This window comes from Corvus cornix, chromosome 3 (assembly GCF_000738735.6).
Source record: "Corvus cornix cornix isolate S_Up_H32 chromosome 3, ASM73873v5, whole genome shotgun sequence".
Classification (NCBI taxonomy): domain Eukaryota; kingdom Metazoa; phylum Chordata; class Aves; order Passeriformes; family Corvidae; genus Corvus; species Corvus cornix.
Window position 1 is genome coordinate 23269813 of NC_047056.1, and position 27499 is coordinate 23297311.

Consider the following 27499-nt stretch of genomic DNA (forward strand, 5'->3'; position numbering starts at 1 on the left):
CTTTTTATCTGCATGACATTCCAGAAACAGATGGTTTATAAAAGACACTTCCTTTATTTTGGAGAACTCTGCTAATCTGAACAGAACAGATTCCTCCTTGCTGGCTTATTGCCTTCACTCTTTTGTCTCACAGCAACTCACTTTCATGCTTTTCTTCATCCCTGCATGACAGATTTTTATAACTTCTTTATCCCCCTTTCTCTAGCATTAATCATCAACAAAACGTTATCCAGGCAAATATTTATTACTTATGTATTCAAGCCACTTGTTTGTTTATTATTAAGCAAAACTAATTTAGTTCAGAACAGAATTGCTGGGGGCTTTTGTATTCTACATCTGTTCTCAGCCATATTTAGCCTAATACTCTTATTTTGCTGATGGAAACTAAGTTTAGAAAGTGCTTCGCCACTGTTTTGTTGGGGTTGTTTTTGCCAGTATGAACTGTATTTTGAGTGATGTCATTGAAAATCAAGCTGCAATTCTTTTGACAAATGGCTGATATATTTAACGATGCTGTAATTCCTTGCACTGCAGTTACTATAAAACATTGCCAATGTAAAAAACTCCATAATGAATTAATCTTCTTTAGAGAACTACCAACTTTACACACTGGAGAAATACAGAATACCGAGAATAAGGTAGCATCTAAAATGTAATAGATCTTAAAATTTTAGTCTGTTGGGGAAGAGGGGGCCCCAGCATTTTAGAAAGATCCAGGGTATGCTAACCACATAAGCTGCCGGAATCCATGTGTTGTCCATAGCAACATTAGCTTAAAAAACCCCATGATCATTTCTGCAAAAGCGTATCTAATGCAGTAGAGAGTTTAACTGCAAGCCTGTATGCCAGAAGTGCAAAACTGAATGTCAAGGAAAGGGATGGGGACTTAGCCCTCAGCTTTCTGTACGCACCCAGAAAAAACTCTTTTCAGCGTTTCCAACTAGTTCTGCAGTACATCCACACCCAGTTTGTTGAAAGCAGAGAGAATGTAAGGCAAGGTTTTCCAAGCCTTGATACCCTGCATTGGGACAGGTTAAATAAATGGCTGGATTTGAACGAGATGCTAGAGAAAAGCATAAAGAAATCTGTGTTATGACTTTCTCTACATTTGAGTGGGTGCCAACATTAGGAAGAATCGGTCCTTTTAAAATTGATCTTATTTAAAACATTAGAATTTCTTTTTTTCCTAAGTAGCTACCAAACTAACCTATATTTTAATTTTTTAACTCCCTCCTGAGTAATGCCAGAATGATTGTTTTGGTCAGAAAGTTTCATCACTGCACTTGATTTCTGATGGCAAACTAAGCCTTCTGCTCTTTCATTTCTTAGCAGTGTTGCTACTGCAGGCTAAAGCGGCTCCAGTCAGTTCCAGGTATCTGAGGTTGCTGTACATGTTTGGAGTCTGTTACTCAGTTATGTCACTGTGTCTTCCATAATGTAGATACCATAACTTTATCTGAGCACAAGGTGAAACTTGGGTACCCTAATGGCTTGGGAATAAAGCCCTATAAGTATTTGCAGTAGCTAAACTAAAAAAACCCCTTATTTTAAACTGGAAACATATTCTAATACCAAGGCAAAGAAGATTTAATATTTATATGGTGGGGGGAATGAAAGATGAGTGATAACAATGTGCTGATGTATGAAAGACCTTGCATCAGCAGATGCAATACACTGATTGTGTGCTTTTTGATAATATCTACTGGCATTTTATTGAAGTAGAAAGAATTAAATTTCCACTTTTTTTACTGGTGTTTCTTGTAATTCAATGCATAGCATTTCAAAAGAAAGGTACATTTTGTTAAGAGAACTAGAAACTTGGAACAATGAGACAGGTATGCAAACCCCAAATCCCAGACTGCTCTCCTTCTACCGTACAAAAGTGCTGCAGAAGAGAATCGTTACCTGTACTCTGTGCACCAACCTGAACAATTGTTTGCATTGAAAGGTTTTGTTTTCTTTTCTCATATTCCTTCTGTAAATGAAACACCTCTCTGATTCCTGTATCTTAAAGGAACTGCGATTACAGGGGGAGGGAAAGCAAAGGAAATTACATTGAAGGTTTTTTGTTGCCCTAGTTCATGTACAGTAGAACTCCATCCAGAAAGACAAAGCATTAGCTTAACCAAACATCCAAAAATCTCCTCTGAATGACTGACTCATGTTAGACTTGTTTGTTACATGAGGCTAATGCATTATCAGCCAGCAGGGAGAGCAGCAGTGTTAAGAATCTGTGTCCTGATTACAAGGTGAGACTGCAGGCTACTGGATACTGAAGTCAAGCTTTGCTACTGCATACTGCAAAGTCTTTTCTTCATCCTTCCTTCATAAAAAAAGGCAGTGACACTGAACTGATATTGAACTGATCCTAGGGATTTAGTTCAGTTTCATGTCTGAAAATCCTCTCCCTCTCTCCTTAGGAGGTAAGTGTGAATTTACACATTCAGCAAAAGTCCCAGTGGTTTGACTCTTTCATATTCAAACTGGAGTTCTAGCAAGGCAGGAATGTGCTGCACATTCCTGGGAAGCACACAGCTTTGCTGTGATGCACAGAACATCCCATGTGGCATACGTTGCCTTTGTTTAAGGGAATTAAATTGTTGTTCCTACAAATTTGCTGTATGGATGCAAAAGCAGGCACTTCAGACAGGGATCATTTAAACTTTGGAAGTCTGACTCCTAAGAATACAATAGAGCATGCTCAAACACTGATGTTTATAAATGGTATGAAGCATGGGGTTTTTATTAACTTCCTCTAAAATGCAACTACAAATTTTCTGACTGAAAATGAGAGGAGATGGTCAATAGTAAGACTACTTGAGACAAGACCTAAAGCAATGGTTGTAGTGTTGCTGTTGGCACTTTGTAAGAAATGTGGCAGGAAGCAAAACTGGAGAAATGTGGTATAAGTAGGAGAAAATAAGTAAAGAAGGGAAATAGTTTATCCAACAAACTAGTTTATCCAAAATTGATAAATGGATAACAATCTGGCATCCACAATATTAAATACTACACAAACATGAAGTGGATTTGCAAGTATTTCAGTGTCCAGAAGCCATCTAGTATTATCAAAAGGAGATGGTGAATTTTTATATATATATATATATATACACACACACACTTTTATATATACAAGTAAAAATAAACTTTACCTTTCTACAAACTTATTATAAATGACCATAGTCACTGATCACAGAACACAGTCAAACTTCTTCACTTCATAGCAGGTCAGTCTACATGTACTGGTGTTACGAGCAAGAAAAACTTAATGAAACAAGAGTTTATATAATTTCTTTACAAGAGAACCTTTATTTAACGATGGACTGTCTCAGTAAATTAGGTTGATAGGAGCAATGAATTTCAGTACTAATGGAGCCAAGTACCTGGTGTGCTCATGACTTTACTTCAGTTTCTTCTACTTGAGGCAGTGTATCCCAAACAGGTTTCTGAATGTGTTCAGGTATTCTCTCTATCTTAGTCTAAAAGGAAAGAAAAACAACCATTTACTGGACCTGCTAGCTAGCATCTAACTACTTTGCTTTATTTATTCTGGTTTGAGACATGTATCAGATTTAAAATGCCACCTAGTGGCACTTCCAAGCAATACAGCCTCTTTATAGTAGTTTGGAAAATTTTCCTATGAAACTACACCCATTTTCTCGGCTGACTTTCTAAAGACTTCAGTAGTGACTGGTACTTGCATCAGGACTTGTAACCGTAAATAATGTAGGGTGGAAACTGACCTTTTTCACTTCCATGGCAACCCCTTCAGGTAAGTTTCGTTGTACATACTCCAAGTAAACTGCAGCAGTACTGCTTGTTAGGTATTTTAACTAAAACAGAAAGATTTTTTTTTTTAATGAACTACTATTAATAATACTTCAAACAGAATTTTAAAACAAGTTTGCCCTAGCTTCTTTAGCCCTTGCTATGGGACCAACCATCTTAGGGGAAGGCAGCTTCCATAATACTGAACAGAAGCAGTTCACCTGTACTCAGCTCTCATGCAAGTATGAAGTAGTTACTTCACAGAACTCCACATGCTGCCTGGGATCACATACATTGATTATGATGGAAGTGGTGGATCAGATGAAATTAACAACCGGTTATGCAAGAATCACCAGCTGTTGTATACTCTCAAAGTTCAAGCCTGTTAAAAATCCTGCAACTCCAGAGTGCCACTGAAATACTGCTTTTTTAGTTTCTCCTGGTCCCACTCAGTCACCAATCTTTTAGTTTTTCCTGGAAGGCAAAAATAGTGCTTATGGTCTGTGGGCAGCTACTTGTATAGCACTCATGTCAGGGGACTTAAAGTCCCCTTTTGCCAAGCATTGCGCAAATACACAGAAAGACACCCAGGAGCCACAAAATGCTGGCAGTAAACGTTTCTTCTAAGAAAGTCAACCACAGCTGCCTTCTAAACCATACAGATGTCTGTGTCATCGGCCACAGAGCTGGTGGTTTGTCTGTGCTTCCTTTCTTCTATTTCCTACATGCAGTTTTAGCTTGCCACATGATGCTGCATAGGACAAAAGTCTGTCTGCTCAAAAACATCAAACCAAACAACAAAGAATAGAACCCTTCTTGGCTGGCAATGCCGATGATTTAGCTGGATGTTCTTCCCTTCCTGAGAAAACTCTCATCCCAATGATTTTTGGAAACCAAGAGCGTAACACACTAAAGGTAACCCTCAATTCTACCTTATTTTCTTTAGTCATTCTTTCAGCTGTTAAGATGATGGTCAAAATTAACTTTTTGGTCCAAAAATTATGTAGGCTGAATGTAACTTGTGTTGCATTTCATGTAACTAGGTCAGCTGTTTTCCAATACTCCCCTGCATTCACCTCCCCAAATCATTTTCACTCATGCTAGTAATATCTTTGAACTGTACACCTAGAACAATTTTTTTCCTTCTTTCTTACCTCTAAACACATGTAATGTGTTCTCATTTCATACTGAACTCTGTGCTTCTTGTAAATGTGTACGGATTTGAGAAGTGTAAGTCGTTCTATCGTCTTTGGGGGTTTATCTCTGAGCAAAGAAGAAAAAGAAACTTTCATGTTATATAAAGGATGATAACACAAGTTTATCTGAAAGATTATGCTGAAATCTCTGTTCTTACTTGACGTTTAGAAGACTACAAGGAAATATGAAACACTGGTACAGTTTGTTATTAACTGACATGGGCATGGTTAACACTCAGGTATTAACCAGCATTAGGTGAGGGAAGCTACAACGCTGACAGCTGTACTGAAAGTACATAAAATACAAAGTCAGTATCCTTCATGTAGCCCTTCCACTATGGCAGTGCTGAGCGCAGAACTGCTGCTGCTTTCTCATCACCGTCATGCCATCAAAGAAGTGTTAGATCTACAATCTGAGAAAAAAATGTCAGATTATAGCCATTTCTTAAAAAAAAATTAAAATAAGACTTCTAAGCAGAGGATCTGAATTACAGTAGATGACAGAAGAAGCATCTGACTCTGTATCACTCTACAGATCAGTTACTTACACTTTTTCAACAGAGATGCCAAGTTCTTTAGCTGCAAGCACTGCGAAATATTCATAGCTGTCCAACACAGCTTTATCGTGGCCTTTAACTAAAATGGACACTCTCTTGTACAGTGTTTCTGGCTCATCTGAAATAGATACCTGCATTTTTGAAGAACAGACAAGAGTTACCACATCATGTTCTCCTTAATTAATGCATGCACTGCATATTTCCTTAACCTGCATACCCCATTTGTAACAGAGCAAAAACACCCCACAACCTGTTGAGCTGCTTATTTTAGTTTATCTAACAGAGTCTGACTATAATACCTTGACTGACAGGTACGTCTCACTATACCAGGGAAGGCAAAGTGTGAGGAGATACCTAACTTCTGAACATTTGTGTAAAATTTCTTCGTCCAAAAAAGGAATGCTAGATAAATATAAGGAGGACAACACTAGCAATGAGAAGAACAGAACTCATTGTTAAAGCAAGTTTGGAGCAGCAATATTTGTATTGTAAATAACAGTGTGTGAATACCCAAAACACTAAGAGTTTGCTTGGGTATGGAAATTAAATAGAACATTATGGACAACAACCAGAATTCTCACTTTACTAAGTCAGATCTAAGACTACTTTAAACACAGTAGGCTTCCCCAGGTGTGTTATCCTTCATGTTTGTACAAGTTCAAGTTTATGACTTTCAGTTAGAGCTTCAACTTCTGATGGTCTGGGCTTGCTGATCAACTGGAAGAGCCTTAATGAGTGCAGAAGTGCTGATTTTCCCAGAGGTTCACTCCTAGGCAGCCCAGCACACCAAATCCAGCAGGTACCAGACACAGCAGGAAGGCTGGATCAGCACTGTAGATCTAATACTGCCTGTCAGATGTCTCTGAAGCCCTTGTCAAAGGGCTGCTAAGGTGCCCCAGGTGTTGAACTGAATATGGCCAAAAAGTTGGTATTTCATAGAGTTACAGCTGCATTGAAAAGGGGCAAAGTTACTGAGAGGCAACTGTGAGCTACAGAAATCTTGTTGGAAAAAAAAGAACCCAGAAGATCTCAAGTACCAATAATCTAAATAATTTCTTTCTCTATGACAAATTTGACATCACTAAGACAGAACTTTAAAAAGCTGCAAGAAAGGAATTCAAGTTTTTCTGGATGCCCTGTTTATTACTAAGACAATATACAAAACACTGTGTTACAGAACACTCACCAAAGGATTAATCTTAGGCTCCTGTGTATCACCATGGGATCCAGCCAGCTGTGCTCCCATCAAGTTGGAGCTCCTAGAAATACATCATGGGGAAAGCATAAAATAAATTGTTAAAGCTGGATTTTATTTTTTCAGGGACTATGGAGGAGCAGCGGAAGGAGGAGGGGCTGTTATACTTACGGAAGAAAATACTGCTTTTGCATAATTCTGCTTGCATAACTGACAGGAAAAGCTGATCCCTGTATAAAACAGATAATTTATGTTGTGGGTTTTTTTCCCCCAAACCAGAAAGCAGCCAGTTAATACAGGTTGATTAAAGATTACTTTTTTGCACATCAAGCACAGCACATTCCTAGGCACTGACATGACACACTAGGAAGTTTGCTCCATTGGAAAACACAGGAAAACAGGAGCATGGAAATGTATTTCAGTATACAATAGCACCTAAAAAAAGAAGCATGTTAAGGGCACAGTAACAGTATGCACTTACTACTGAGGAACCTGAATAGCAATCACTAAGCATATTTTTAACAGAAAAATGCATTTTTATGGCATTGAATACCATTTCTGTATACAACAATATTTTCTCTTTAGTTTTACTTTCACAGTACAATATAAGTTTTGTCAAGTAACAAGCCTAAGTAGGACTTGTAAAAGCAATTGAAATCAGTAGCCTATAAATGCAAAAATTCAACTTGTGAATTTATCTGGAAATTTACTGTTTTTTCAGAAAAAAAGTTCCCTGTGATTTCAAACACTTGTTCTTTTGAAGAGAACATTTAAATAGGCATACTTCTTACAAGTAAATGAATCATGTTTAAAAGATAACATGATTTTCTGTGTTAGAAAAGGAATATAGTTGTTAATCATGCAACAGTGCTATCTTTCATACTAGAGTAATTGTTCCCTTCAGAACATTATGTGGCTTCCTTCCACTAATTCTTAATTTGGCACAGTTATAGACTACTTGAGGGGTGAAGAAAAGGAACTCTTGCTTGCTTAACAGAACCTCAGGGCTGTAGCAGAACGCTGAAGCCAAATTATCTTGCCCCTTGATGCTCTTTTTTGACATATGCTGGAGTCACAGCTTCAAGAGAGAGACAGATATCCCACCCAAGAGTTATATAGGTGACCGTCTAATCAAAACACCAGAAAACAGCCAGAGTTTACACTTTTCCAGGTAATCTTACTGTAGCTGCTCATGGATATGCATAACTCTATGATGCTACTAGGTCCCTAACCTTTTCCAGTATGCATCATACATTCATTATACATCAGCAGTGAACAAAGCTGTTTTTTGAAGTAATTCTGCTTCAGTCACTATTTATCCTACAAATGCTGCTTCCAATAAAGAAGATGACTGCAGGAAGAGGCAGGAGAGTTTTCTGTTTACCAAGCTGACTGTGGTACAAATGCCTCCCCTTAAGCAATCCTTTTAAATCCAGACCTTCACAGGGGCACTACTGTTACATTCCTTAAGTGCATGACAGAATAAGCAATTTTAGGAGCACTGAATATTCACCACTGTAGTCAATAATCATTCAGAAAGTTTCAAAGTTTATGTTGGGAACTACACTTAAGCCTTATTGCCTAAAACTAATGAAATACAGCTGATAATTTTCTAGTGACTCTAATAAAATAGAGGGACTATTTACAAGAGCATGTAATGAAAGGCAAGGGGATATGGCTTCAAACTGAAAGAGGGTAGGGGTAGATTAGATACTAGAAAACAATTCTTGACTGTGAAGGCAGTGAGGCACTGGAATAGGCTGTGCAGAGAAGCTGTGGATGCCCCATCCCTGGAAGTATTCAAGGCCAGGTTGGACAGGGCTCCGAGCAAACTGATACAGCAGAAGGTGTCCCTGCACATGGCAGGAGGTTGGAACTAGGTGGTCATTAAGGTCCCTTCCAACCTGGGCCATTCTATGATTCTGTGACAAAATTAAGTTGACATTTGCACCTCAATTCTCTCTCTCTGAAGTCAGAATGCTGCCTTCCTTCCATCCGTTGCCACTATGAAGTACAGTAACAATCACCTGACACCACTTCAGGAAGCAGAGAGACCCATGAGCATAAAAGACTGTATTCAGTACAGACCTTAAACTGTTTGTGCAAGTACATGGCACAGAATCTGACACCAGATAACAAATGTGAGGCTATTAACTGTAATCATAACTAAAATTTTTATCTGTTTTGGGTTTTTTTATGTGTGTGTGTAAGCAGTCTGTGCCATGTATTCTTTACTTTTAACTGCTTGACCTGGTAATAAGGATTTATTATTTACATACAAAGATATATGCACTCATAGTGTATTATGCTATGTGGTTTTAGATACAAAAATTTCAGTCTTCGTGCAACAAAAATGAATAAAACAAAACCTGATGAAGCAGTAAGAGTCCCATCCCACATACTAAGGTCTGCAGCCTTTCCAATATCCTATGACTGTGCATGTTATTCCCACCACATGCCATCTCCCTTTGTTACTAATTAAGCAGATATGCATCAAGTCAAAAGTTTTTGTAACATCAAATTAAAGGCACTATTTAAATTTTGCATTAACTTTTTACAAAATGATACACTGAATACCTTAGGTGGTAGAGGTGGCAGTCAGTGGGCAGGAAAGTTTATTTTAACAGCTTAATTCCCTGATTTAATGATGTGCTCTTGCTAATGGCCATCACAGAAGGTGGAAAAGACACTCAAAGACTGCAGCGTAACAGAATTCAACTTCCTGGGTGAACCAAGACTGTACAAAAGGTAACTACCCATCTCCGAGGGCAAAATAGCCTTAATTTTGTTTGGCTGAGAGCCTCTGAAGTGTCAGGGGGAGACAGATGCCTGAAAAGCAAGTCCAGAAAACTGCATACACAGAAGAGAGTTTAGGGCTTTAGAAAATCCAATTTTCTCAATTTGAGAGGAAGCAATCACTGTTTTTAAGTCCAAACTAGCAAACATTGCCAGTGCGAAATGCTTTCCTAATATTTTACGTTGTAACTTCCAAGCTTTGAAACTTTTAAGATTAGAAACTCGCCTAGCACGACCTCCAAATCCACCTATTCTTCACTATCCCTTCCATGCGGGCTAACTGCGGGAAATCCACAGAACTGCAGGGAAGAGTTCCGTGGACCCGCCACACGATGATGGCGCGCAGAGACACAGTCCCAAGCTGTACAGCCCCAACCCTCCCGAAGCCCGAAGGATAACATCTGCCATGCTCCCTTTTCCCACTCCCCTCAGAAAGACGCCGAGGAAAAGGACGAGGAGGAGGACGGGGCTCCCGCTTCCCCTCTCCCGCCACACACCGCACCTGACAGAGCCGCCGCCACAGCCACCCCGCCGCCATCTTGGCCCCGCCCCAGCCCGCCCTCCATCGCCCGGAAGGAGAAGAGCGGCCGCCTCCCTCGCCTCCTTTCCCCGCTGCGGGGCTCAGGCCACGGGGGTCGGGGGTGCGGAGGCGACCTCGGAGCTCGTACGGCGCCGAACGAGCCATACGAGGTCCCAGGTGGGCTCCCCACCCCGCTTCCCGCCTGCCCCGAGCGCTGCCTCAGGGCAGCACCGACGGAGCAGCGGCTCCCCCTCAGCCGCTTCCCGCCAAGGGCGGCCCCCGGTCCCCTCACAGGCGCTCCCGTCCTGTTCTCTAGGAATCCTTTAAAAAATAAAAAAAAGCAAAACCAATTACACGAACCCTAGGTTTCAACCTTCTCCCCGCTCTCAAAAATATTTTAACAAGGGATACAAGCCCATTAGAGCAAAACCCATCCGACTGTATTTTACCGAAATATAAAAAAGACTGGAAATGGCACATAAACAAACCCCTTTCTTTTTATACATACGCATAGTGGTTAATAATACAACACACCTTCTGATAGGTACCAAATCTTTATAGGGGGTGGGGAAATAAACAAGTACTAATTTATGCCACTAAACCATCCTTAAATACACACAGTCAGGTAGGCAGTAACCTGAAATTAAGCTGTGTGCAAGTCAAATGCTAACAACGGGAATCTGAAACCAGCAGAGATCACAAGCTCTATCAAATGTATATATATATTTTTTATTTTGTTACTTCCTCTGCCACCTAAAATTACAGTCTGCTTTTTACACTAAAACACCTAAAATATTTACACAACCATCTTCTAATAAAATAACAGTTAAATATTGAAAATAAGATTTTTCTCATAAAATATGTTTTCTCTATGTACAGGTTTTATCAAAGAGGACTAAATTCAATATTGAATAGTTTTCCATCATCAACCATCAACAAGAAAAAAGTTTTCTGAAACAAAACTAAGTTCAACTCATGTACAAATAGGCAGAACAGCACATTTAACATCAGCTAATGCAACACTTAATAATGATGAAGTCAATGTTTGAGGCCTAAATCATGTACTGCTTAGGAAATGTGCATTTCTTTTTTTTCCTTGATGAATAGCTTCTTTGGTTATTGTTGTTCTATTATATTTTTTGGCTGTACAATAAAACAGCACCCGATTAATGTTACTTAACCAGGCATGTGTATGTGTGTGTGTGTATATATATATATATTTATAGATACTAAGTTTAGCACAGGTCCTGTCCAATTGTTACTAAAACGTGCCACTGTAGATTCTTTAATACAGAGCTGCTCTTCAGAATCAAGCTAAGTTTCTACTGTATTCCACTCAGTTCTTCAAGCAGAACTCTGATTTCAATCATCATTTTGCTTAAACAGTTTTTTCCCACCAGGAACCTGAAAACATGTCCATTTTCCACGGCAGAGCCATTCTCACAAAGATCTTTAAAAGTTCAAAATTATACAAGCTTGGGAGAGAAAGAGTAGACTCTGCTGGGCTGTTTTCTACCAGAGGCTCCTGAAAGCCAACACATTTTACTGCTCACAAAAGCCTCCACTTTGCAAACCATGATGACTTGCACTATCTATGAGATTTTTGTCAGTGAGTCTTGCTCGTGGTACACAGCTGAGCACCCAGTCTGCTGAACCTGGGTTGCATATGGCCCCTGTAAAAGTAAAATGTCACAGCATGGACAGGAACGAACGGCTGGGGAATGTGCTGAGTGGCAGGTTGGGAAAGAAAAGGCTGCTGCTGCCTGATCTCCTGAAGCTCAAGGGTGCAATGACTGAGAACATCACTTCTTATGTGACAGGAGTGAAATTCCACCCACTGGTCAAAACCAACTGCAAAAACCTCTGGAAAACCCCCCAAAACACTAAAACAACCATGTACACGGGAACTTCACTGACCGGAAACTGAGAAGTTATTTCCATTCTCCTGAAGGGTTGGTTCTTTAGTATCGGAACATTCGACCTTAAGTAGAAGCTTGAGGTCATTTGGCTTCACATATTTGGCTTTGACAGAGAAGGCACCTCTCTCTGTCAGTAAGTCCCACTGGTTGTGAACTTGTGTGGTCCGGTACACCTATAAAAGTGCCATGATTTACCCTCATTTTGCATAGTTAAACAAGGATGAAAGACAGTAGAAGATAAGACCCACCATCCCTCAGATTCTGCTGAAGAAATTAGGAATATGGCAAAAAGAACCCAATAAAATAAAACCCAACCCATAAAAAAACCTCCAAACAAACCTGAAGCCTGGAAGATCTCAAATAAGTCTTATAAAATATTTTATAAAGTTAACAATACTCTTCTACTGTGCAAAATTCACAAGAAGATCACTGCTGATGCCTGTGAAAGCTCAGCAATCAGCATTCGTATTCTGTAATTAAAAGTCTACTCTACCTAACTCCATTTCTTCCTTAATTGTTTTATTCTGCAAAGTACAATTCTTTCAATATCCTATTTAATCAGAGAACCAAATCTAAATTTATATATACTGTGTCAGGTGTCCAGCACGTAGATCTGAACCTAAGGGAGGAGAAATGGTCATTAAACAGCAGTATCAACTCACCTTTGCAGTATGTGTATAATAAATAAACAACAGCTGAATTTGATGGCATGAAGAGGACCGAAAATGGCACAAGAATAACACATTATACCTAGGTGCTGAAAGTGTATCAGGCTCTTTTCCAATGGCAAGAATACTTCCCTGTGTTTGCCTGGTGAGAGAGCAAGCATTGCTCAAGCACACACTCCCCTAAAACCACTGAGATGGCTATTCCACAGTGTGATCTATTGTCACGGGACAATATTTCCAGTGCAATCTCATTACCAAGGCAGTGTTCCTGATTCAATATTCGCATCAGAGGATGTGAACCACAGTACAATCATTTTCCTTCTTCAATCCTTGAATTTAGGTCATTTTAAAATCAGCAGATCAAAACCTTGCTAAAATGGAAGGTCTAAAACATCCTGTGTAACCAGGACAGAACTGAAAATGAACTGCAATATTACTAACTCTTTCATAGTTAAACCAGATTTTTTTTTCCTCCATCTCCCTTAAAATGGCAGCACAAAGACAAATAATGTAATCATATCTTTAAGCGAGATGACATTTACTCTCTAGAAGATGCTGGAAATTATCCAATATAGGCAAAAAAAAAAGTTTCATCAGAAGTGTGTGAAATTTATTCTTGTAATTGGGGCAAAATGAAACTTGGAAGAGTTAAAGACTAAAGATTCTACCAGGACCATCTGGTAGGAACTGATAGCAGAACCATGAACTTCTGTAATTAGTGGCCTTGGAAGTTATCTGCAAAAAGAGCTCAGATAAAAACACCTTATAAGAATATTTGTACCAATTATTTATTTCTTCCCCCAAAACACAAATTAATAAAAAAAAAGGGAAAAAAGCAGATTTTTTTTTTCTAGACCTGGATAAAAGAATTATAATTTTCAACAGGTAGTTTACAATCAGTGGGAATAAACAAGCAGTCCAGGTTTCCTGATTGATCCATTCAGGGTGTGCTCAGTAGCTGTCTATCAAACAACTTTATTTACAACTCAGCATCATCCTGCAGTAGATCTGGATCTTCATCATCCAGTAAGAGGTCAGCATCCATAACTTCATTCTCTTCCATGACATCACCCAGATCCGGAACAACATCGTCATCAATGTCACCAACATTTTCCACATGTTTAACCAGACTCATGTGATCCAGGGGGATCAAACTATGCCCAGCTGGCCCAGTAGTTCTTGCAATAGTGGCTGCCATTTCTGCTGCCACAGCAGCTTTCTGAGCCTTCTGCCTTTGCTGTTCTTCTTGTTGTCTGTGAGTCTTCATATGAGCATTGCGGCTTTTGATTTTAAAAAAGACCCTAAATTTTAAAGGAAAAAAAAGTCAGATAAAAATGCACTGCTTTTGATGAAATGAGCCAAAAAAGACTCAACAACTTATCAGTACATTTGCTTCCTTGTCCTGAAATAGAAGTCAGTGAAGTCTGCAAATCCATGGTGTGAATTTCAGGGACATATTACCAGATTTATACATCCTGATGGTATCAAAATGGCCTACTCTGACTCTGCCAGAGGTAGTTTGTAGCTCCCACACCAGCTTCAGTATCTATGCACATCCTAATTCTCCCTGCATCAGTTTCACAACCATCTTGCACAACAAGGAGAAAGTGGAGGAATCCATGTTAGGATGGACAAACTCAAGCACAGAAACACAGAAAAAGTTGCCCACTGTCACATCCAAGTCTGTGATGAAGCAGGAAGCTGGAATGTCAGATGTAGAAATTCTAGCAGGTAAGTGGAAAATAGGAGTAAATACTGCAGGGGCATCCAAAATGTCATGCAAACCTATCTCTGACAGTTTTGGTAAGTGAACATATCATCTAGGGGGAAAACTTCTTCCAAGACCATCAGAGCAAAGTACAAAGTTTGTTCACAGCGCTACTGATCTGGAATCTAAATAGGCAAAGGCGATGCAGTACTGCAGACAGTGACACTTACTTGCCACACTCCTTGCAAGGAAAAATTGTTGTTGGGTCAGTCTCGCCACTTGTTGTGCTGTGGGCAGGTGAGCTCTTGATGGAGCAGTATCCGCTCTGCGTACCAGATTTCTGCTTAGTGCCGGGAATGGTGCAGCGTGTTTTCGTCACCTGGTTCGTACCTCCGTGAATGCGAGCGTGGCCATTCAGCGCTTGTCGGGAACTGAACACCTGGCAGGGGGCAGGGTGCAGGGGAGGCGGGAAAAAAATCAACACACACACAAAAAACATAAACCCCAAGAAATCACAAGAAGGCACTGGAACAGGAACTGCAGAAAGTAGGATGCTGAATGCGTATCACAACAGAACAAGTGTACACATCTAATACGCACCACCTACTCGGTCAAATGGTGCTTGCTTTCAGCAATATCCCACTGTAGTTGAAGATAGTCACAATAAAACAAAGCAGTGAGGTATCCTATCATTGAAGCTGTGTAACCTAATTGGAACTTTTGCCATATAGTGTTTCTGACTGATACATCATCTCAGAATTCAGTTTTCAGTACAGATCAAACTGCTTATATTTTGTGGGGTGAGAATTAAAAGCAGTCAAAATCACAATTCACTAGTTTACACACAACACCACCACCACCACCCTCTCCCCCTTAAATATACCAAGCAAACGTACAGCACCACAGTTTGGCATTTCACAGATGAAGGAGGACGAAGAAAGTGAAAGACCCTGAACAGCAGGCAGATCGATAGGTCCAACAAGAGAGATAGCTGGTGGGTCAGGTGACTTCTGCATTTCCCTTTCTTCCTTTCTGTCTTCTTCGATCTCCTCATCTTCCTCTAACACTTCCTCTTCTCCACTTGTCTAAAATAGACGGTGCATTTAAGAAATACTACAAATAGGGTCAAAGACAGCACTAGATAGTAGGTCATATACAGTGCTGGAACAGCATGCTGTTTAGTCAAGTGTGCATCCCAGTATCAGTATTTCTTCCTATCCTTAATGAACTTCTAGTCTTGCTGGAGCTACCGCCCCTTAATGGATAAGTTATAGCACATAAAAAGCTCTTCTGCATTGCTCAAGACAGCCTCCATCAGTGTTAGGGAGCTGTGCCTCCAAAGATCTACAGATGCCACGCACAGTGCTGTCCTCCTGCCATTAGAAAGGCCATGTATGCTGTACTTGTAGTCAAGTTACTTTAACAAAACCCCAAAACAACCAACCGAAAAAACCCCAACCCACAAGCCAACACATCTCAAGTGGTATTTGTACTAGAATGTTAGAGCAGCCCTTAAGAGCACACATGGGCAGAGGCACAATTTACAGAGGTTTACCTGGACCACAGTTAGGTAATGCACTTTCACCTCATTGCAGTCCATCCACACAAATCGTGGTGTAGCTGAGGTCACACAGTGTTTGTACAGAACATAATTTAGAGTCACGGAATAATTTCTGTTGGAAGATACCTGTGTCACCTAATTCAACCTCCTCCTCAAAACAGGACAAACAAAAATTATCAAGTGTTAAACTTTCTCATCTTCTTTTAGACTTACCAAGCACTCATCTCTTTTCTTCTCTAAGCGCGTTCTGTGTTTCCGTCCCAAACGCAAGATTTTCTTCCACGTATAGTAGTATTCCACACACTGTGCAACTGTCTTAGATTTAACCTGTAGTTAAGGAATTGCAAAAGTAGTCCAGCCTTAATTTTTTGCTTTCATTCAACACAATTTTAATATATTCCAAGAGGCAGGCTTTATTACTCAAACATTCAAATGGAGGGGAAAAAAAAAAGGTAGTTTGACTACAACAGGAATACTCTTGTAGAACACTTCTTTTAAAATTTTTTTTCAGTCAAATTTGTGTTGACTTTTTCAGCTTCAGTAGATTTCTCTGGAATTCTCTTGACTCCAGACAGAAAATGACTCAGAATATACTTTTGTAGCTCAAGTGTACAGCACCGAGAAAACTAGGCATTAAGGCTTGATTCACATAAACCCACACATTTTTCAACATTTGGGGTAACAAATAAGGTATTGTGCCCTGAGATTTATAACCTAGTCTTTTCTGCTTTGTAGCAGAACATGAAAAGTAAACAAACATGTTTTCTCTTTATTAACAGATTTTAACCCTTTCTGGTGCCAAGCTCAATGCCAGTGACTCAGGTACCTTGTAACAAACTGCCAGAGACCACCAAGATGACAGTGGAAAACCATACCTGTCCCACACGTAGAATGCCATGATTTGGATTCCAGGTGTGAAAACTTTCACATGTAATAACAAGAGGAACACCTTTTATTTATTTATAACTGTTTTTTACTGGTACCTAATGCACAGGTACACCAAATGAATATACCACTCCTATCAAGTGTTCTTGTAACCACTGCTGCCTCTACGCCTGCAATCAGCTGGTCTGGCACTGGAGAGAAAATGAAGAGGAACAGAACAGAGCAATGGGAAAAAAACCCCAGCAATTGACAGAGCAGAAATAACCTTACCATTCTCTGTACAAATATGAAATCTTTGCTGTAGGTGGACAATGCCTCTTTGAACAGCCTCCTTTCTTGATGTGTCCATTTGTCAGAGCCTTAAAAAGAAAGTGAAATCATTACAAATGATAAAAAGTCACCACCTTTATGTTGATGCCGCATCCAAAACAAGAACTGGGAAGTCTCAAGCACATGCGAGTGATTGCTGCTACTCAAATACAAGTACAGCTGTACTGACTCAGACCTAAAGTCCATCTAACCAGTATTTGGTCTCCAGCAGCGGTGACAGGCAGTTGCCTAGGAAACAGTAAGATCAGGGCAAGCAAATACAATGCCTCCCCCTAATTTCTCCTAACCTCTGACCACGCTGGGCACAGGGGATTTCCTGAGTCTGTTGCAATTTGCTTATTTAGTAACTACCCTTGTAAGTGCTGAGCCACTCTTCCTTTCAACCAATTAAACTTCTTGTACCCAAAACATCCTTTGCCAAGGAGTTTCACAGATCAGTGGACCCTCTACATGAAGAGCCACCTCCCTTTCTTTGTTTCTTGGCTCCCAGTAGCTTCACTGGATGACCCTTCATTCTTCAAATGGAGGAGAAAGTGAATCCAACCTTTACCATCACCTCCATGCTATTCAGAATTGTGCACCCTCTTTCTATTACTCCCAAACCTTTGATCATTACTGCTGTCCCCCTCTGAACCTCTTCCAGTACTAAAACATTCCTATAGAGACAACAGGACCAGAAAGGCACATAGCAGTCCACATATAATCCAGACTTTCACAGTGGCATCACCATGTTTTCTACCCTTTTAACACTTGACTATTTTTTTTAGCTGTTGTAAAATACAGCTGATACTTTCTTAGAACTAGCATTACAATCCCAAACTCTCATTCTAATTGAGAAGTACCACCACAGAGCTCATCATTTCCTATGTAAGGCTTGTATTGTTTATTCCCATGTATGCCACTTTACATTTGACGACACAGAAGTTCATATATCCTTTGTTCTCCAGACAGTAACTTCTGTAACATCCTTTTGCAGCTCTTCACTGGCATGGTCTGGGATAACACATTTAAATCCTCTGTGACAGACGTTTCAAGTGGGTAGAGACTGTAGCAATGTGCAATATGCACAAAGGGTTTTGTATCATTTAATGAAAGCTGTATATAAAACTTCTAAATAGTGTTATTCTGTGTTTGGTCCCCCGGCCTAACTACCAATGAAAATGTGAAATCAACATTTAAATTGAAATGAATTTATGCTTTCTCAATACTAATCAAAAAGAAGGAACACAGGATTGCTCTACTGCATCACAGCAGTATTCTGTTTGTTAAGAGTGGGCAGCATGACATACATTAAAGGAAGGATATGCAAGAAGTCATAAAGTGGCTGCCTTTGAAATGACTTGCACTATGAGAAGATTCTACTTCAGTCTGAGAATTTCTGAAACATCTAAAACTTTTATGAAAATAAGTCCCTAATATTCCTGTCAATGTTACTACTCTCCATAGAAATGCTTGCCTTTGCACTGATTTCAATTAACTTGGTATTGGCGCCACACATGGCATTGAACTCTACAGTTCTACAGTTTTTCCTTTTGTCTAAAAAAAGTATCAGTGTTATTAACTGCAAATGTTTTGCTTTTCAGCATCAGCTCCCAGGCTTACAAGCTCTGAGCAGGTTATCTCATCACTCCTTTATATGCTGAAAACTACAAAATTAACTTTTCCGCAACCTGTTTTCTGTAGGTTCTTCCAGTACTGGATATAAGCATGCATTAGTTATTTCCACAGAGATTTACACTTAAAGTTCTCTTAAGCATCAGAGAAAGGCACTGGCTTCAAGCCACGAGTTTTACTTATTCTGTTATCACCCAGAGATCTTTTTGCTGACACACTGCCTTTCCATCTTTCCCACCCTGAACCAGCATCATTCCCTTCTTACACCACTTGTCAGTCATTTGCAGGGGTAAATGCACTCATTCAGTCCAGGGGGCTACTCTATTATGCCAAAACATAACTTTAAAAAGCATGACAACACCAGGAGAGATTTTTTTCTACTTATTCTGCTCTCCTGCCTCTATCTACCCCACCCTCCTAAAAAACCAACACAATAAAAATAATAACATAGAATCACTTCCATGAACTAATTTTGTTGTACACCTATGGAGAATTTGGGCCTTACAGACTTTCCCCAATAGCTGTGGTATTAGCAGAGACCCTTATAAGATTATGCGGGTTAATTGGAAGTAACCTAATTAATAGAATAAATCCTGTGTAGGAAAAGAAACAGAAGAAAAGCTGTTTTTAACTCTGGTTGCTGGGAAACCACTTTTGCTCTTGCTAGCTTGAGGGAGATATAGAGAACGTGCATAGAGGGAGATCTGCAATGCAGCAAAAAAGAATTTGGGGCTTTAGAATACAGATCAAATTTTAAAGCTGATCTTTATGTTTACATAATTATTCTAGATTTTGTTTTACCTGCCATACTGTTTTTGCACTGATTAACTGACGCTAAATATCTTCTACTCATTTGTGTGCTTTGGGCCCACAAAAAAACTTGTGGGTTTCAAGGGGGCTACATGTACACCCAGGGAGCCCCATGGAGAGGAGCTGAAATCCACTATGTACAACATATGCTGGGTCTGATCCACACCCTGTCACAGCACGTACAAGAAGCTTCCAGACTGCCTGAAGTGCCCTATGTCAGAGACCATCTCTCCTGCAGTTCTGACCGGAGAAACTCCACTGTTGAAAGGACAACAATTCAAGTGTTTGCAACAGTACCCCTCTTGTATTACAGACATGTTCCCTCTCTCTTCCCTAAAACACCATCCTGACAGATGGCAGTGTCTTAGGACAGAGATTAGGGTGTTCTTCCAAGGAACGGTGGGTCAGCATCCCCAGCTCTCTTGGCACACAACAGAAAATCCTCAAGTTTTACAACTGGCTTCCCTCACAAGCCAACAGGTTTCAGAGGTGAGCTATTTGCTTGCACACTCATTCAAAGGCAATGCTAAGGATGAGTTTGGGTATCTGTTGTTTGTGGTACTCTAACAAGTTAATTCTCATGAGTCAGTGGCGTGCTCTGTTTTCAGTGTACTCCACCTTCAAATGTGGCAGGCCTGAGAACTATGATTTCTGAGTGTGGAGCAGAAAACACAAAGTTAGCCCAAACCAATGCCACTTGAAGTCATATTAAAGCTATTCATGCACTAGATTGTGAAAAATTCTCATATTCCTCGAGTGGCTGATTATCAGTCAGAAAAAAACTGTTATTCAAGACCTGCTGCACAGTGCTAGAGCAATGCTGTCAATATAAGTTGCAATCACATTGCATGCAAGAGCATTAGAAAGTAATGCTTTGTCTAGTTATTCTATGTCACTTAAATCCAGACTGGTGAAATTTTATTTCATGCTGTGATAAAAACCTTCTTTCCTGCTCTAGAAATAGGGATTCACAGGTGTCCACAGGTCTCAGAGCTAGTTACCAAGGATTAGCATCATCTCATGTGAAAGATTAAACAAAACAGTCTCTCTTGGCTCCTCCCTGAATCCCAATGAATTCCTTCTGAAGCTACTGGGAAGTTGCCTTAGTAAAGACTGTTCCTCCTCTGCCACACAGGCAGAAATTTCTTATCTGCTCTGCTAATTAGATTGTTCACTGATGATGAAGCTGTGGGATATCTCCTCATCTTCCTGCTCTCATGCTCTTGAACTGTCTCACAAGTATGATTTGGTGTAATCTCTTCAGACAAGATACCCTGATCAAAGTTCCTGGCTGATGTCCTCCTCCTCCATCCATTCCCATGTCCACCCTTTGGACCGCAACAGAGCTGCTATCACAGGCACCAGGCACCTCCCTCAGAGAAAATCGAAAACCTAACATTCACATTTATTCACTGTCATTATCAGGTACCATCAAACATGTTTCTGTTCTTCTTCTCAGGCCGAGGGGTTGAGGAGCTGCTTTACAAAGATTTCTTGTTACTTGGAAGTCTTTCCAGTGAGCTGCTACAGCCAGGAAGTAGCCTGCTTCTATACTTACATTGCACAGTGACCGTAACTGGAAATGAGTACATGACTTTGGACACTGTGATTGACTGACCACCAGAAGACTCTTGGCTCCTTTCCTATTGAGCCTGAACTGGAGATGAAGTCTTAAATGTCTTATGTAAAACCCTATTCTGTGTCTCAGCAGTTGTTAGCCACTACAAAGCATTAAGCAATAGCATGGAGAGCTGCAGAGGAGAGACATTTGCCATCTATGCTCAGGTGACACAACTGAACTCCAATGGCTTAACACCACATTTGTATTTCACTTCTGTTTCATCACCACAATGCAGTTCTTGCTGTGTTTATGAGACAAGTCACCAACCCAGACTTTTTCAACTAGAGCCACACACAGAGGCTCTGTAAGCAGCACGAGGATCCTAGCAAGAGTTACAGCACTGTCTCTTTGGAAGGATGCTCATGATTATCATATGCATTTATTGTGCACCATCACCTTGGAGGAAGCAGGCATGATGGCAGATATTTATGTACCAGGAAATTAAGACATTACCAATAGTAAATTATAAATTACAAATAGCAGCAGTTTTAAAAGGAGATTAAATTGTTGAATTTCAGTTTAAAAAAGAAAAATAATCACCCGAGGCAGTTTTAAATCTGTAGAATCCTACACAGCAACATGGATGCAAAGCTTCTGTATGTTGTCAGTCATGTAAAAAACTGCTAAACTTGCAGTAAACGGCTCTGGGAGCACCCTTGGCACCGTCCACATCACTTCTCTATTAAATACTGCCATCCCTGCAGCAGACAGCAGAGAGTGCAATGTGATCCCATGCTCCAGCTTGGGATGCCAGGCTTGGACTCTTGTGTAACAGATAGAGAGATCACAAGGAAACCTACCGGCGTAGTGGTAATTTGCCAAAGGATGACACTTCAATCTCACTGGCTTTCTCAACAGCAGCTTTTCAAGAGCAACCTAAATGAAAAAGCAGGGGAAAACAGAATTAGGAAAAGCAATCAGCTGTGTAATAAAACTGCGTTTAAAGACTATTTGGTACAAGCATATTAATTTTCTCTCTTTTCTCTTTTCTGTCATACAAAATCACATCAAATTACTCCGAGGCCCAGTAACACTGTACCTCACAGTACATAATACCTAATACACAGTACCTAATGTGCATCTGGTCCTGCCTTAATTAGCAAAAATGTGGCTATTACTTAGCAACTTCCAGCTCTTTCCCTCCCTTCTGCTTGCCACAAACAAATACAGTTATAGTGTTTGACTTGATAGTGTTAATTAATACTAATATTTAATGGTTGGTTTGACAGTGTTAATATTTATAGCATAAAATATGTTAGAATATCTGTTTAGGTCAACATCTGTCAAGAATGACAGCAAGTATAGCTAATCGTCCTTCAGATCAGGAAAACAGAGGATTTATGGATTGCTAAAATTTTTCCCCTGAAAATGCAGACTCTCTGTAAAGCAAATTCCACATCCTGACATTCTCAGACCTCTCAGATACAGCTAACAGAGCCTAAGGAAACTGGGACACAAGCTAAAACCCACTGTATTAGCCTATCCAGTGAGACTCATTCCAGCCCCATGTCTTGTTGCATTTGGTTTTATATTGGCTTTCCAGGAACTGGTGCAAGGGGGCCTTGCCTTTCCCTAACACTGGGCAAAATGGATGTTTTGCCTTAGTTAATAACATTCCCTTCACTAAACTAATGCAAATATTTGAAATGCATTATTTATACATGAACTGTGTGCAATTACCTCACAGTTCTGAACAAATAAGTAGATGTGATTGCTGCTCCAAAAAAAGGTTTTTTATAAGGGCTAGAGGAGGACTAAGCTCTCTGTGACCAAATATAAAGCCTGTGAAATATCAGGGCTGGAGCAAGCACTGGGAGACATTCAAAGCCCCAAGGCTATAAACTAAGTAATCTTATCTATATGAAATATACAGTAAGCCTTCAGAGAGGCACTGCTTTGAAATTTAAATTTATTAGAGAATAAAGGGAAAAGTCATTCCCCAAAAATGTTACAGGATGTTTAAAGCATCATTGCAAATCAATCAGAAATCTTTTTTATATAACCGTATCTAAATCCATTTAATAAAGCATGCTAATTTATCTGCAGAAGAGGATCACATCTCCCCTTTCAGCTTTTTATCTTACCATAATATCTCCTTTTGCTTCAAAGAGAGAGTGCAAAGCGTATTCTGAGTTAGTTCCTCCACCAGGTAACACACTGGAACAGCTCATATTTAAAAGGTCTTCCACTGTCAGAAACAAGTCAACATTTTACTGCTAATACAGTAGCCTGTCAGTCAAACATCCGGAGCCAAGGATTCTGTAATGCCCCTCAAAGACCACATAGTTCAGGGCAGCAGATTCTTTCACACTTTTTCTCCTCATCTCCTTGTTTTAGGATCACTGAGGAGAGGATGTAATGAAGCACATCCTTGGGATGGGACAGGCTACTACAGAGCCAGAGATCTGCCTGTGAGGCAGTGACTTGCACACACCAGTAATGTTGCTGTGCCAAGAAGGCTCCAGCCAGGGTGGAGAAACAGAATGAACCATGTTAGAAGCAGGACAAAACTCTGCTCAGGACTGGTAGAGCCCACCAAGCCTGCCACAATTCCTCTCAACTATGGTCACAGGACAGGCCCAGGATCCATTGGCTGCCTCTCAGCTGTGACCTCTGCCCTTACCAGGCAGTTAAGTACCCAACTTCCCAGCAATGACCTTTCCCCCCTGGCTGCCAGAAAACAATTCATCCAGACTTCCCTTTAAATGCCACTATATAATGCTGTTGCTCTGAACCTATACCGTGTACTTCTAGTCTCCTGCTCTGCACTCTCAGTAATTAATATTCTCTTGAATGGTTTGTTCAGTACACACACGAGAAATCAATGCGTATTTCTTCAACAGGCACAGGCTGATGCAGGAACTTCTAAAATGGCAAGTCATTATACCTCTTTGTTGGAAGACTTTGTTCTCCAGTTCTGGCCACGGTTTCCAAACCAAAGTAGCCTTGTGCACATCTTTCTCCATTAACAATCTGTCCTGCAGCTCAGGAATGTCAGCCTGGAACCTGGACCCAATATTGATTCGCCTATAAAGAAGAATAAATAAATAAGTATTCAACTACACAATGTGTAGAAAAAACAAAAGTCAGATTAGTGTTCACTTTATTTCCAACTAAACTTTTATTGCACTGAAGTGGCAGGAAATTGTGTCAGATTGCTTTACGCAATGCTTTACTCCCAGTGGGATAAGTATTTTGAATACTAGAGAGAACTGATCTCTTGGGGAAAAACAAAAATTTCAATATGCAATTTAAGCCATACTGAGACATCATACCGTAGGGACAACCCAAGCTAGTTTATATGCATGACTAGCGAAGAGGCTAGACATCAGAAACAGCAAATTTCTTTTCCACTGAGAATGGTACTCTTCAGCAGAGAGCAAAAAGAGCCATTACTGCTGAGGGACAACCCTGTTTGCACTTTGCCCTGGGGAACCTACCAGGTAACAGCACCACACCAAAGCCCCACTGTTAATATTTATATATAATAGTAAGAGTAGGGGATTAGCACGTTTTCCTCACAGCACTCTTCCCAGCCATCACTAACTGTTGTTTCACTTTGAGTGGCTTCCACCAAGCTTCTCCCTAGCATTTTTGAGCCATGACACCTAAATCTTCCACAATCACTTTGCTCCAAATGTCCTTAGCCACCATCTACAGAAACATTAAATGGAGTTGAACACTTCCTGCCTGGTTCAAAACACTTCAGGCCACAGGCTCTAGGTTAGAGCTAATCTACAAAAGCAGTGACAAAATTGTTTTTCTTACGGTTCAACAGTCTGTTCTCCAGGTCCAGGCGTCACTGGAATGACATTTCCATCAATACTATCTGAAACAGAGATTGGAATTTGAGTATTGCTGTTCTGCTGCTGGTGACCCTCCCAGGCTGCATTGCCACCTCCCTACTAAGACCAGCATTACTTCAGTCTATGATGCAAAAATGACCCTTTATTGATATTAGAAACAGTCTAAATTTTTATAGATAATAGAAATGTCTGAACTTGCAGAAGTTTCTACTGCCCTGATTCGGAGTGATTAGACACCTTTTCGTGTGAAGTACTAAACAACAAATACTTAAAGCAAGCCCCATGTCTCAAACTAGGTCTTCTTCCTCCACTTCAGCAGGCCCAGATGTAATAAGAGGCATGGTGGTCCCTTCTTGAGGCAGACCACATGGAATGATTACAGCCTTACTGGCAGATTAGGCTCCTCTATTCACTTTATGCCTTAACCTCACCTCACAAAATCCAAGGCAAAACTGCCACTAAAGATGGACTTTTCCTGTGAAGTAGCAGAACTGGCCATGCATGTGAGCACACACAAAACCCGTCAGTGTGGTGACATGAGAAGAGAGGACAGTGGTCTCTCCTTTGTACTGCTGCTCTGTAAATGTAATACTTACTAGACCGACACAGGAGCACCCGTGGAGTGGGAGTCAATGGAGTAAGAGGCAGCTGAGCATGTGATGTGCTGTGAGAAGTGATAACACTGCTGAAGAGACCAGACCCTTGCCGGACGGGACTGAGCATCGGTGGTGGAGTGTAGGGGGGCAGCTCATGTGTCCGGTCCAGCAGGTGATCGCCCAGAACACGGGGAGAGCGAAGCTGACTCTGGTACAGAGTGGCACCAGAGTGGGACATGCTGAGGTTGAAGGAAGGAGGAGGTATGAAGAGAGGTTCTGGTCTGTGCCGATACTTCTTCTTGTCCTGCAACGGTTTGAAGTTTTCTTCCAATTTTACAGCACTTGGATGAGGCTTTTTGCTAGTTTCCTAAATGAAAACACATAGAATCTTAGCATTTAGGCACGCTTAAATGTGGTTTGCACACAATCCTCTACAGCTTTTGGCAATGGCCACAGAAAAGCTGTTACCACCAGGCAGTTATTCAGGTACCACTATAATAACCCTAGCCAGTACAGTATCTGGCACTACACAGGAACCTCGGGGGAGTGAGAAAAACCAGGACAAATTACCCTTCACCTCCATCAGCAAGCCCTCTGGGTCAAGGTGGGGCTGAGCCACAGACACAGACATGGAGAGGCTGCCGTCAGCTTTTGAAAGTGCAAGGAACAGCTCTCCCAGACCATGAGTCTCCCACACCCTTCTTCACTGCTACCCAGACACTTTGGGCACTTCTGTTTGCACTGAACACACACACAGGCTGGTGGCAGATACTTCATTACCCAGTCACAGTTTATTAGAAACTTTATATGAGAGGCTTTCTAATGCATTTATTTAGTGAGACCAGGAAGGACACATGAGCTCAGTGAAATTACTGCAGTACTCAGCAGCAGGAAAGGAAGAAAAATGTAATAAATTCAAATTCTTTGCCTCTTATCGCTACATTCCCATCAGCTTGATTACAGTCCAGCTGCAACAAATCTTGAACTTAACTCTCTCCTCTTCCCTTGGAGAAAAAAGGGTAGTAGATGACCATTTGGGAAATTCACACACTGTTAACATGCCCAGACTTCTAGAATTTGAATGTTAAAAATAATTTAATAACAAATCCCTAGAGTATACTGGAGTGGAAGGCACAGAAGGCAAACCTGGAATCTGAATTTCTGGGGGGGTGGGGATGAGGTAGGACAAAACAGGTCCTTAGGCTGTGCTTTAAAAACACACAAGCTGGTAGATGAACACAGTATTATTAAATGTACTGCTTTTACATACTTAGGCTGTAGGCCATCTTTAGAATAAATTTGGGAAGCAGAAGAAAATTTTGACAGCATTACTCCAGAATGTCTGCATCATCTTGTAAATTCTACTACTACATAAAGCAAATTACTACAATGTATGTTTAGACAACATACATCTTTACACCATGGGTGGTTCTTGAGAATCACATTCACCCAATAAAAATCATGTTAAATGAGCATTAGTGCTGTCACCCTTAATCCCTTATGTTAATAAGTTCCAGCTTGAAGAAATGGTTTTGATTACAGAGGTCCTGTCCTTGTTGTTAGATCATGGCTGCATCCTCTCCAACAGCTGTTGACATTCTTCTCTATAAAAAAAATTTTAGTTCTGGAAGCGTTTTGCTTCTGCAGGGAAGAAAATGCATCTTTGCAGAGGATTTTTTTGATAATGGACATTCAGAACAGTGAAAGTTACCTGTAATGACAGATATAGTCCATCAAGTTGGTGAACATTTAGTGTTCGCAAAAGAGAAAGGGGAAAAAAATGCCTAAACTCAAGGAAAAAAACCTTAACAACCCAAAACCTAAAAAAGAGATCCAGAAGGCCAGATCCAAGTCTTTGATTAAGGGCTCATTTTGTTCTGTTCTCCAAGTGTGAAAGAGCTGGTACTCCTTTCTCTCTAGTGTAAAGCAAACCAATGCAACATCTTAGA

At 40.4% G+C, this 27499-nt stretch overlaps 2 protein-coding genes across 10 annotated transcripts in view; both read right to left on the reverse strand.

The window, feature by feature from the left end:
• Nucleotides 1-1728: 1728 nt before the first annotated feature.
• MRPS10 (mitochondrial ribosomal protein S10) lies at nt 1729-12062 on the reverse strand. Of its 2 annotated transcripts, none has more exons than XM_039570006.1 (7): nt 10015-10066; nt 6888-6946; nt 6708-6780; nt 5513-5652; nt 4923-5031; nt 3744-3833; nt 1729-3479 (listed from the first exon to the last, which is right to left on the reverse strand). In XM_039570006.1, the coding sequence occupies exons 1-7, from the start codon at nt 10048-10050 to the stop codon at nt 3393-3395; spliced, it is 594 nt and encodes a 197-aa protein (XP_039425940.1). In that variant the 5' UTR covers nt 10051-10066; the 3' UTR covers nt 1729-3392. The 2 variants fall into 2 exon arrangements, with proteins under 2 accessions (XP_039425940.1, XP_010391953.2); XM_010393651.4 differs by lacking the exon at nt 10015-10066 and adding an exon at nt 11950-12062 and having other exon boundaries at nt 2713-3479.
• TRERF1 (transcriptional regulating factor 1) overlaps nt 10741-27499 on the reverse strand; it is a 100981-nt gene continuing 84222 nt past the window's right edge. For all 8 annotated transcript variants that reach the window (XM_039570001.1, XM_039569999.1, XM_039570004.1 and 5 more), the window contains 10 exons: nt 25551-25917; nt 24917-24977; nt 24036-24175; nt 23233-23336; nt 21949-22024; nt 17044-17132; nt 16102-16215; nt 15224-15412; nt 14558-14766; nt 10741-13920 (listed from right to left, as the gene is read on the reverse strand). In XM_039570001.1, the coding sequence (XP_039425935.1) occupies nt 13599-13920; nt 14558-14766; nt 15224-15412; nt 16102-16215; nt 17044-17132; nt 21949-22024; nt 23233-23336; nt 24036-24175; nt 24917-24977; nt 25551-25917 (1671 nt within the window). In that variant the 3' untranslated portion in view covers nt 10741-13598. The remainder of the gene's footprint in view (nt 13921-14557; nt 14767-15223; nt 15413-16101; nt 16216-17043; nt 17133-21948; nt 22025-23232; nt 23337-24035; nt 24176-24916; nt 24978-25550; nt 25918-27499) is intronic.

Bases quoted from the DNA above. Each gene is read 5' to 3' on its own strand.
- MRPS10 (XM_010393651.4), bottom strand. From the start codon at position 12,036: ATGACCTCAAGCTTCTACTTAAGGTCGAATGTTCCGATACTAAAGAAC. The intron at 6,947-11,949 runs GTCAGTGAAGTT...TGTTTTATACAG, and splicing joins AAATAACTTCTCAGTTTCCG to GGATCAGCTTTTCCTGTCAG. The intron at 3,834-4,922 runs GTAAGAAAGAAG...TTTCTGTTTTAG, and splicing joins CACATTACATGTGTTTAGAG to TTAAAATACCTAACAAGCAG.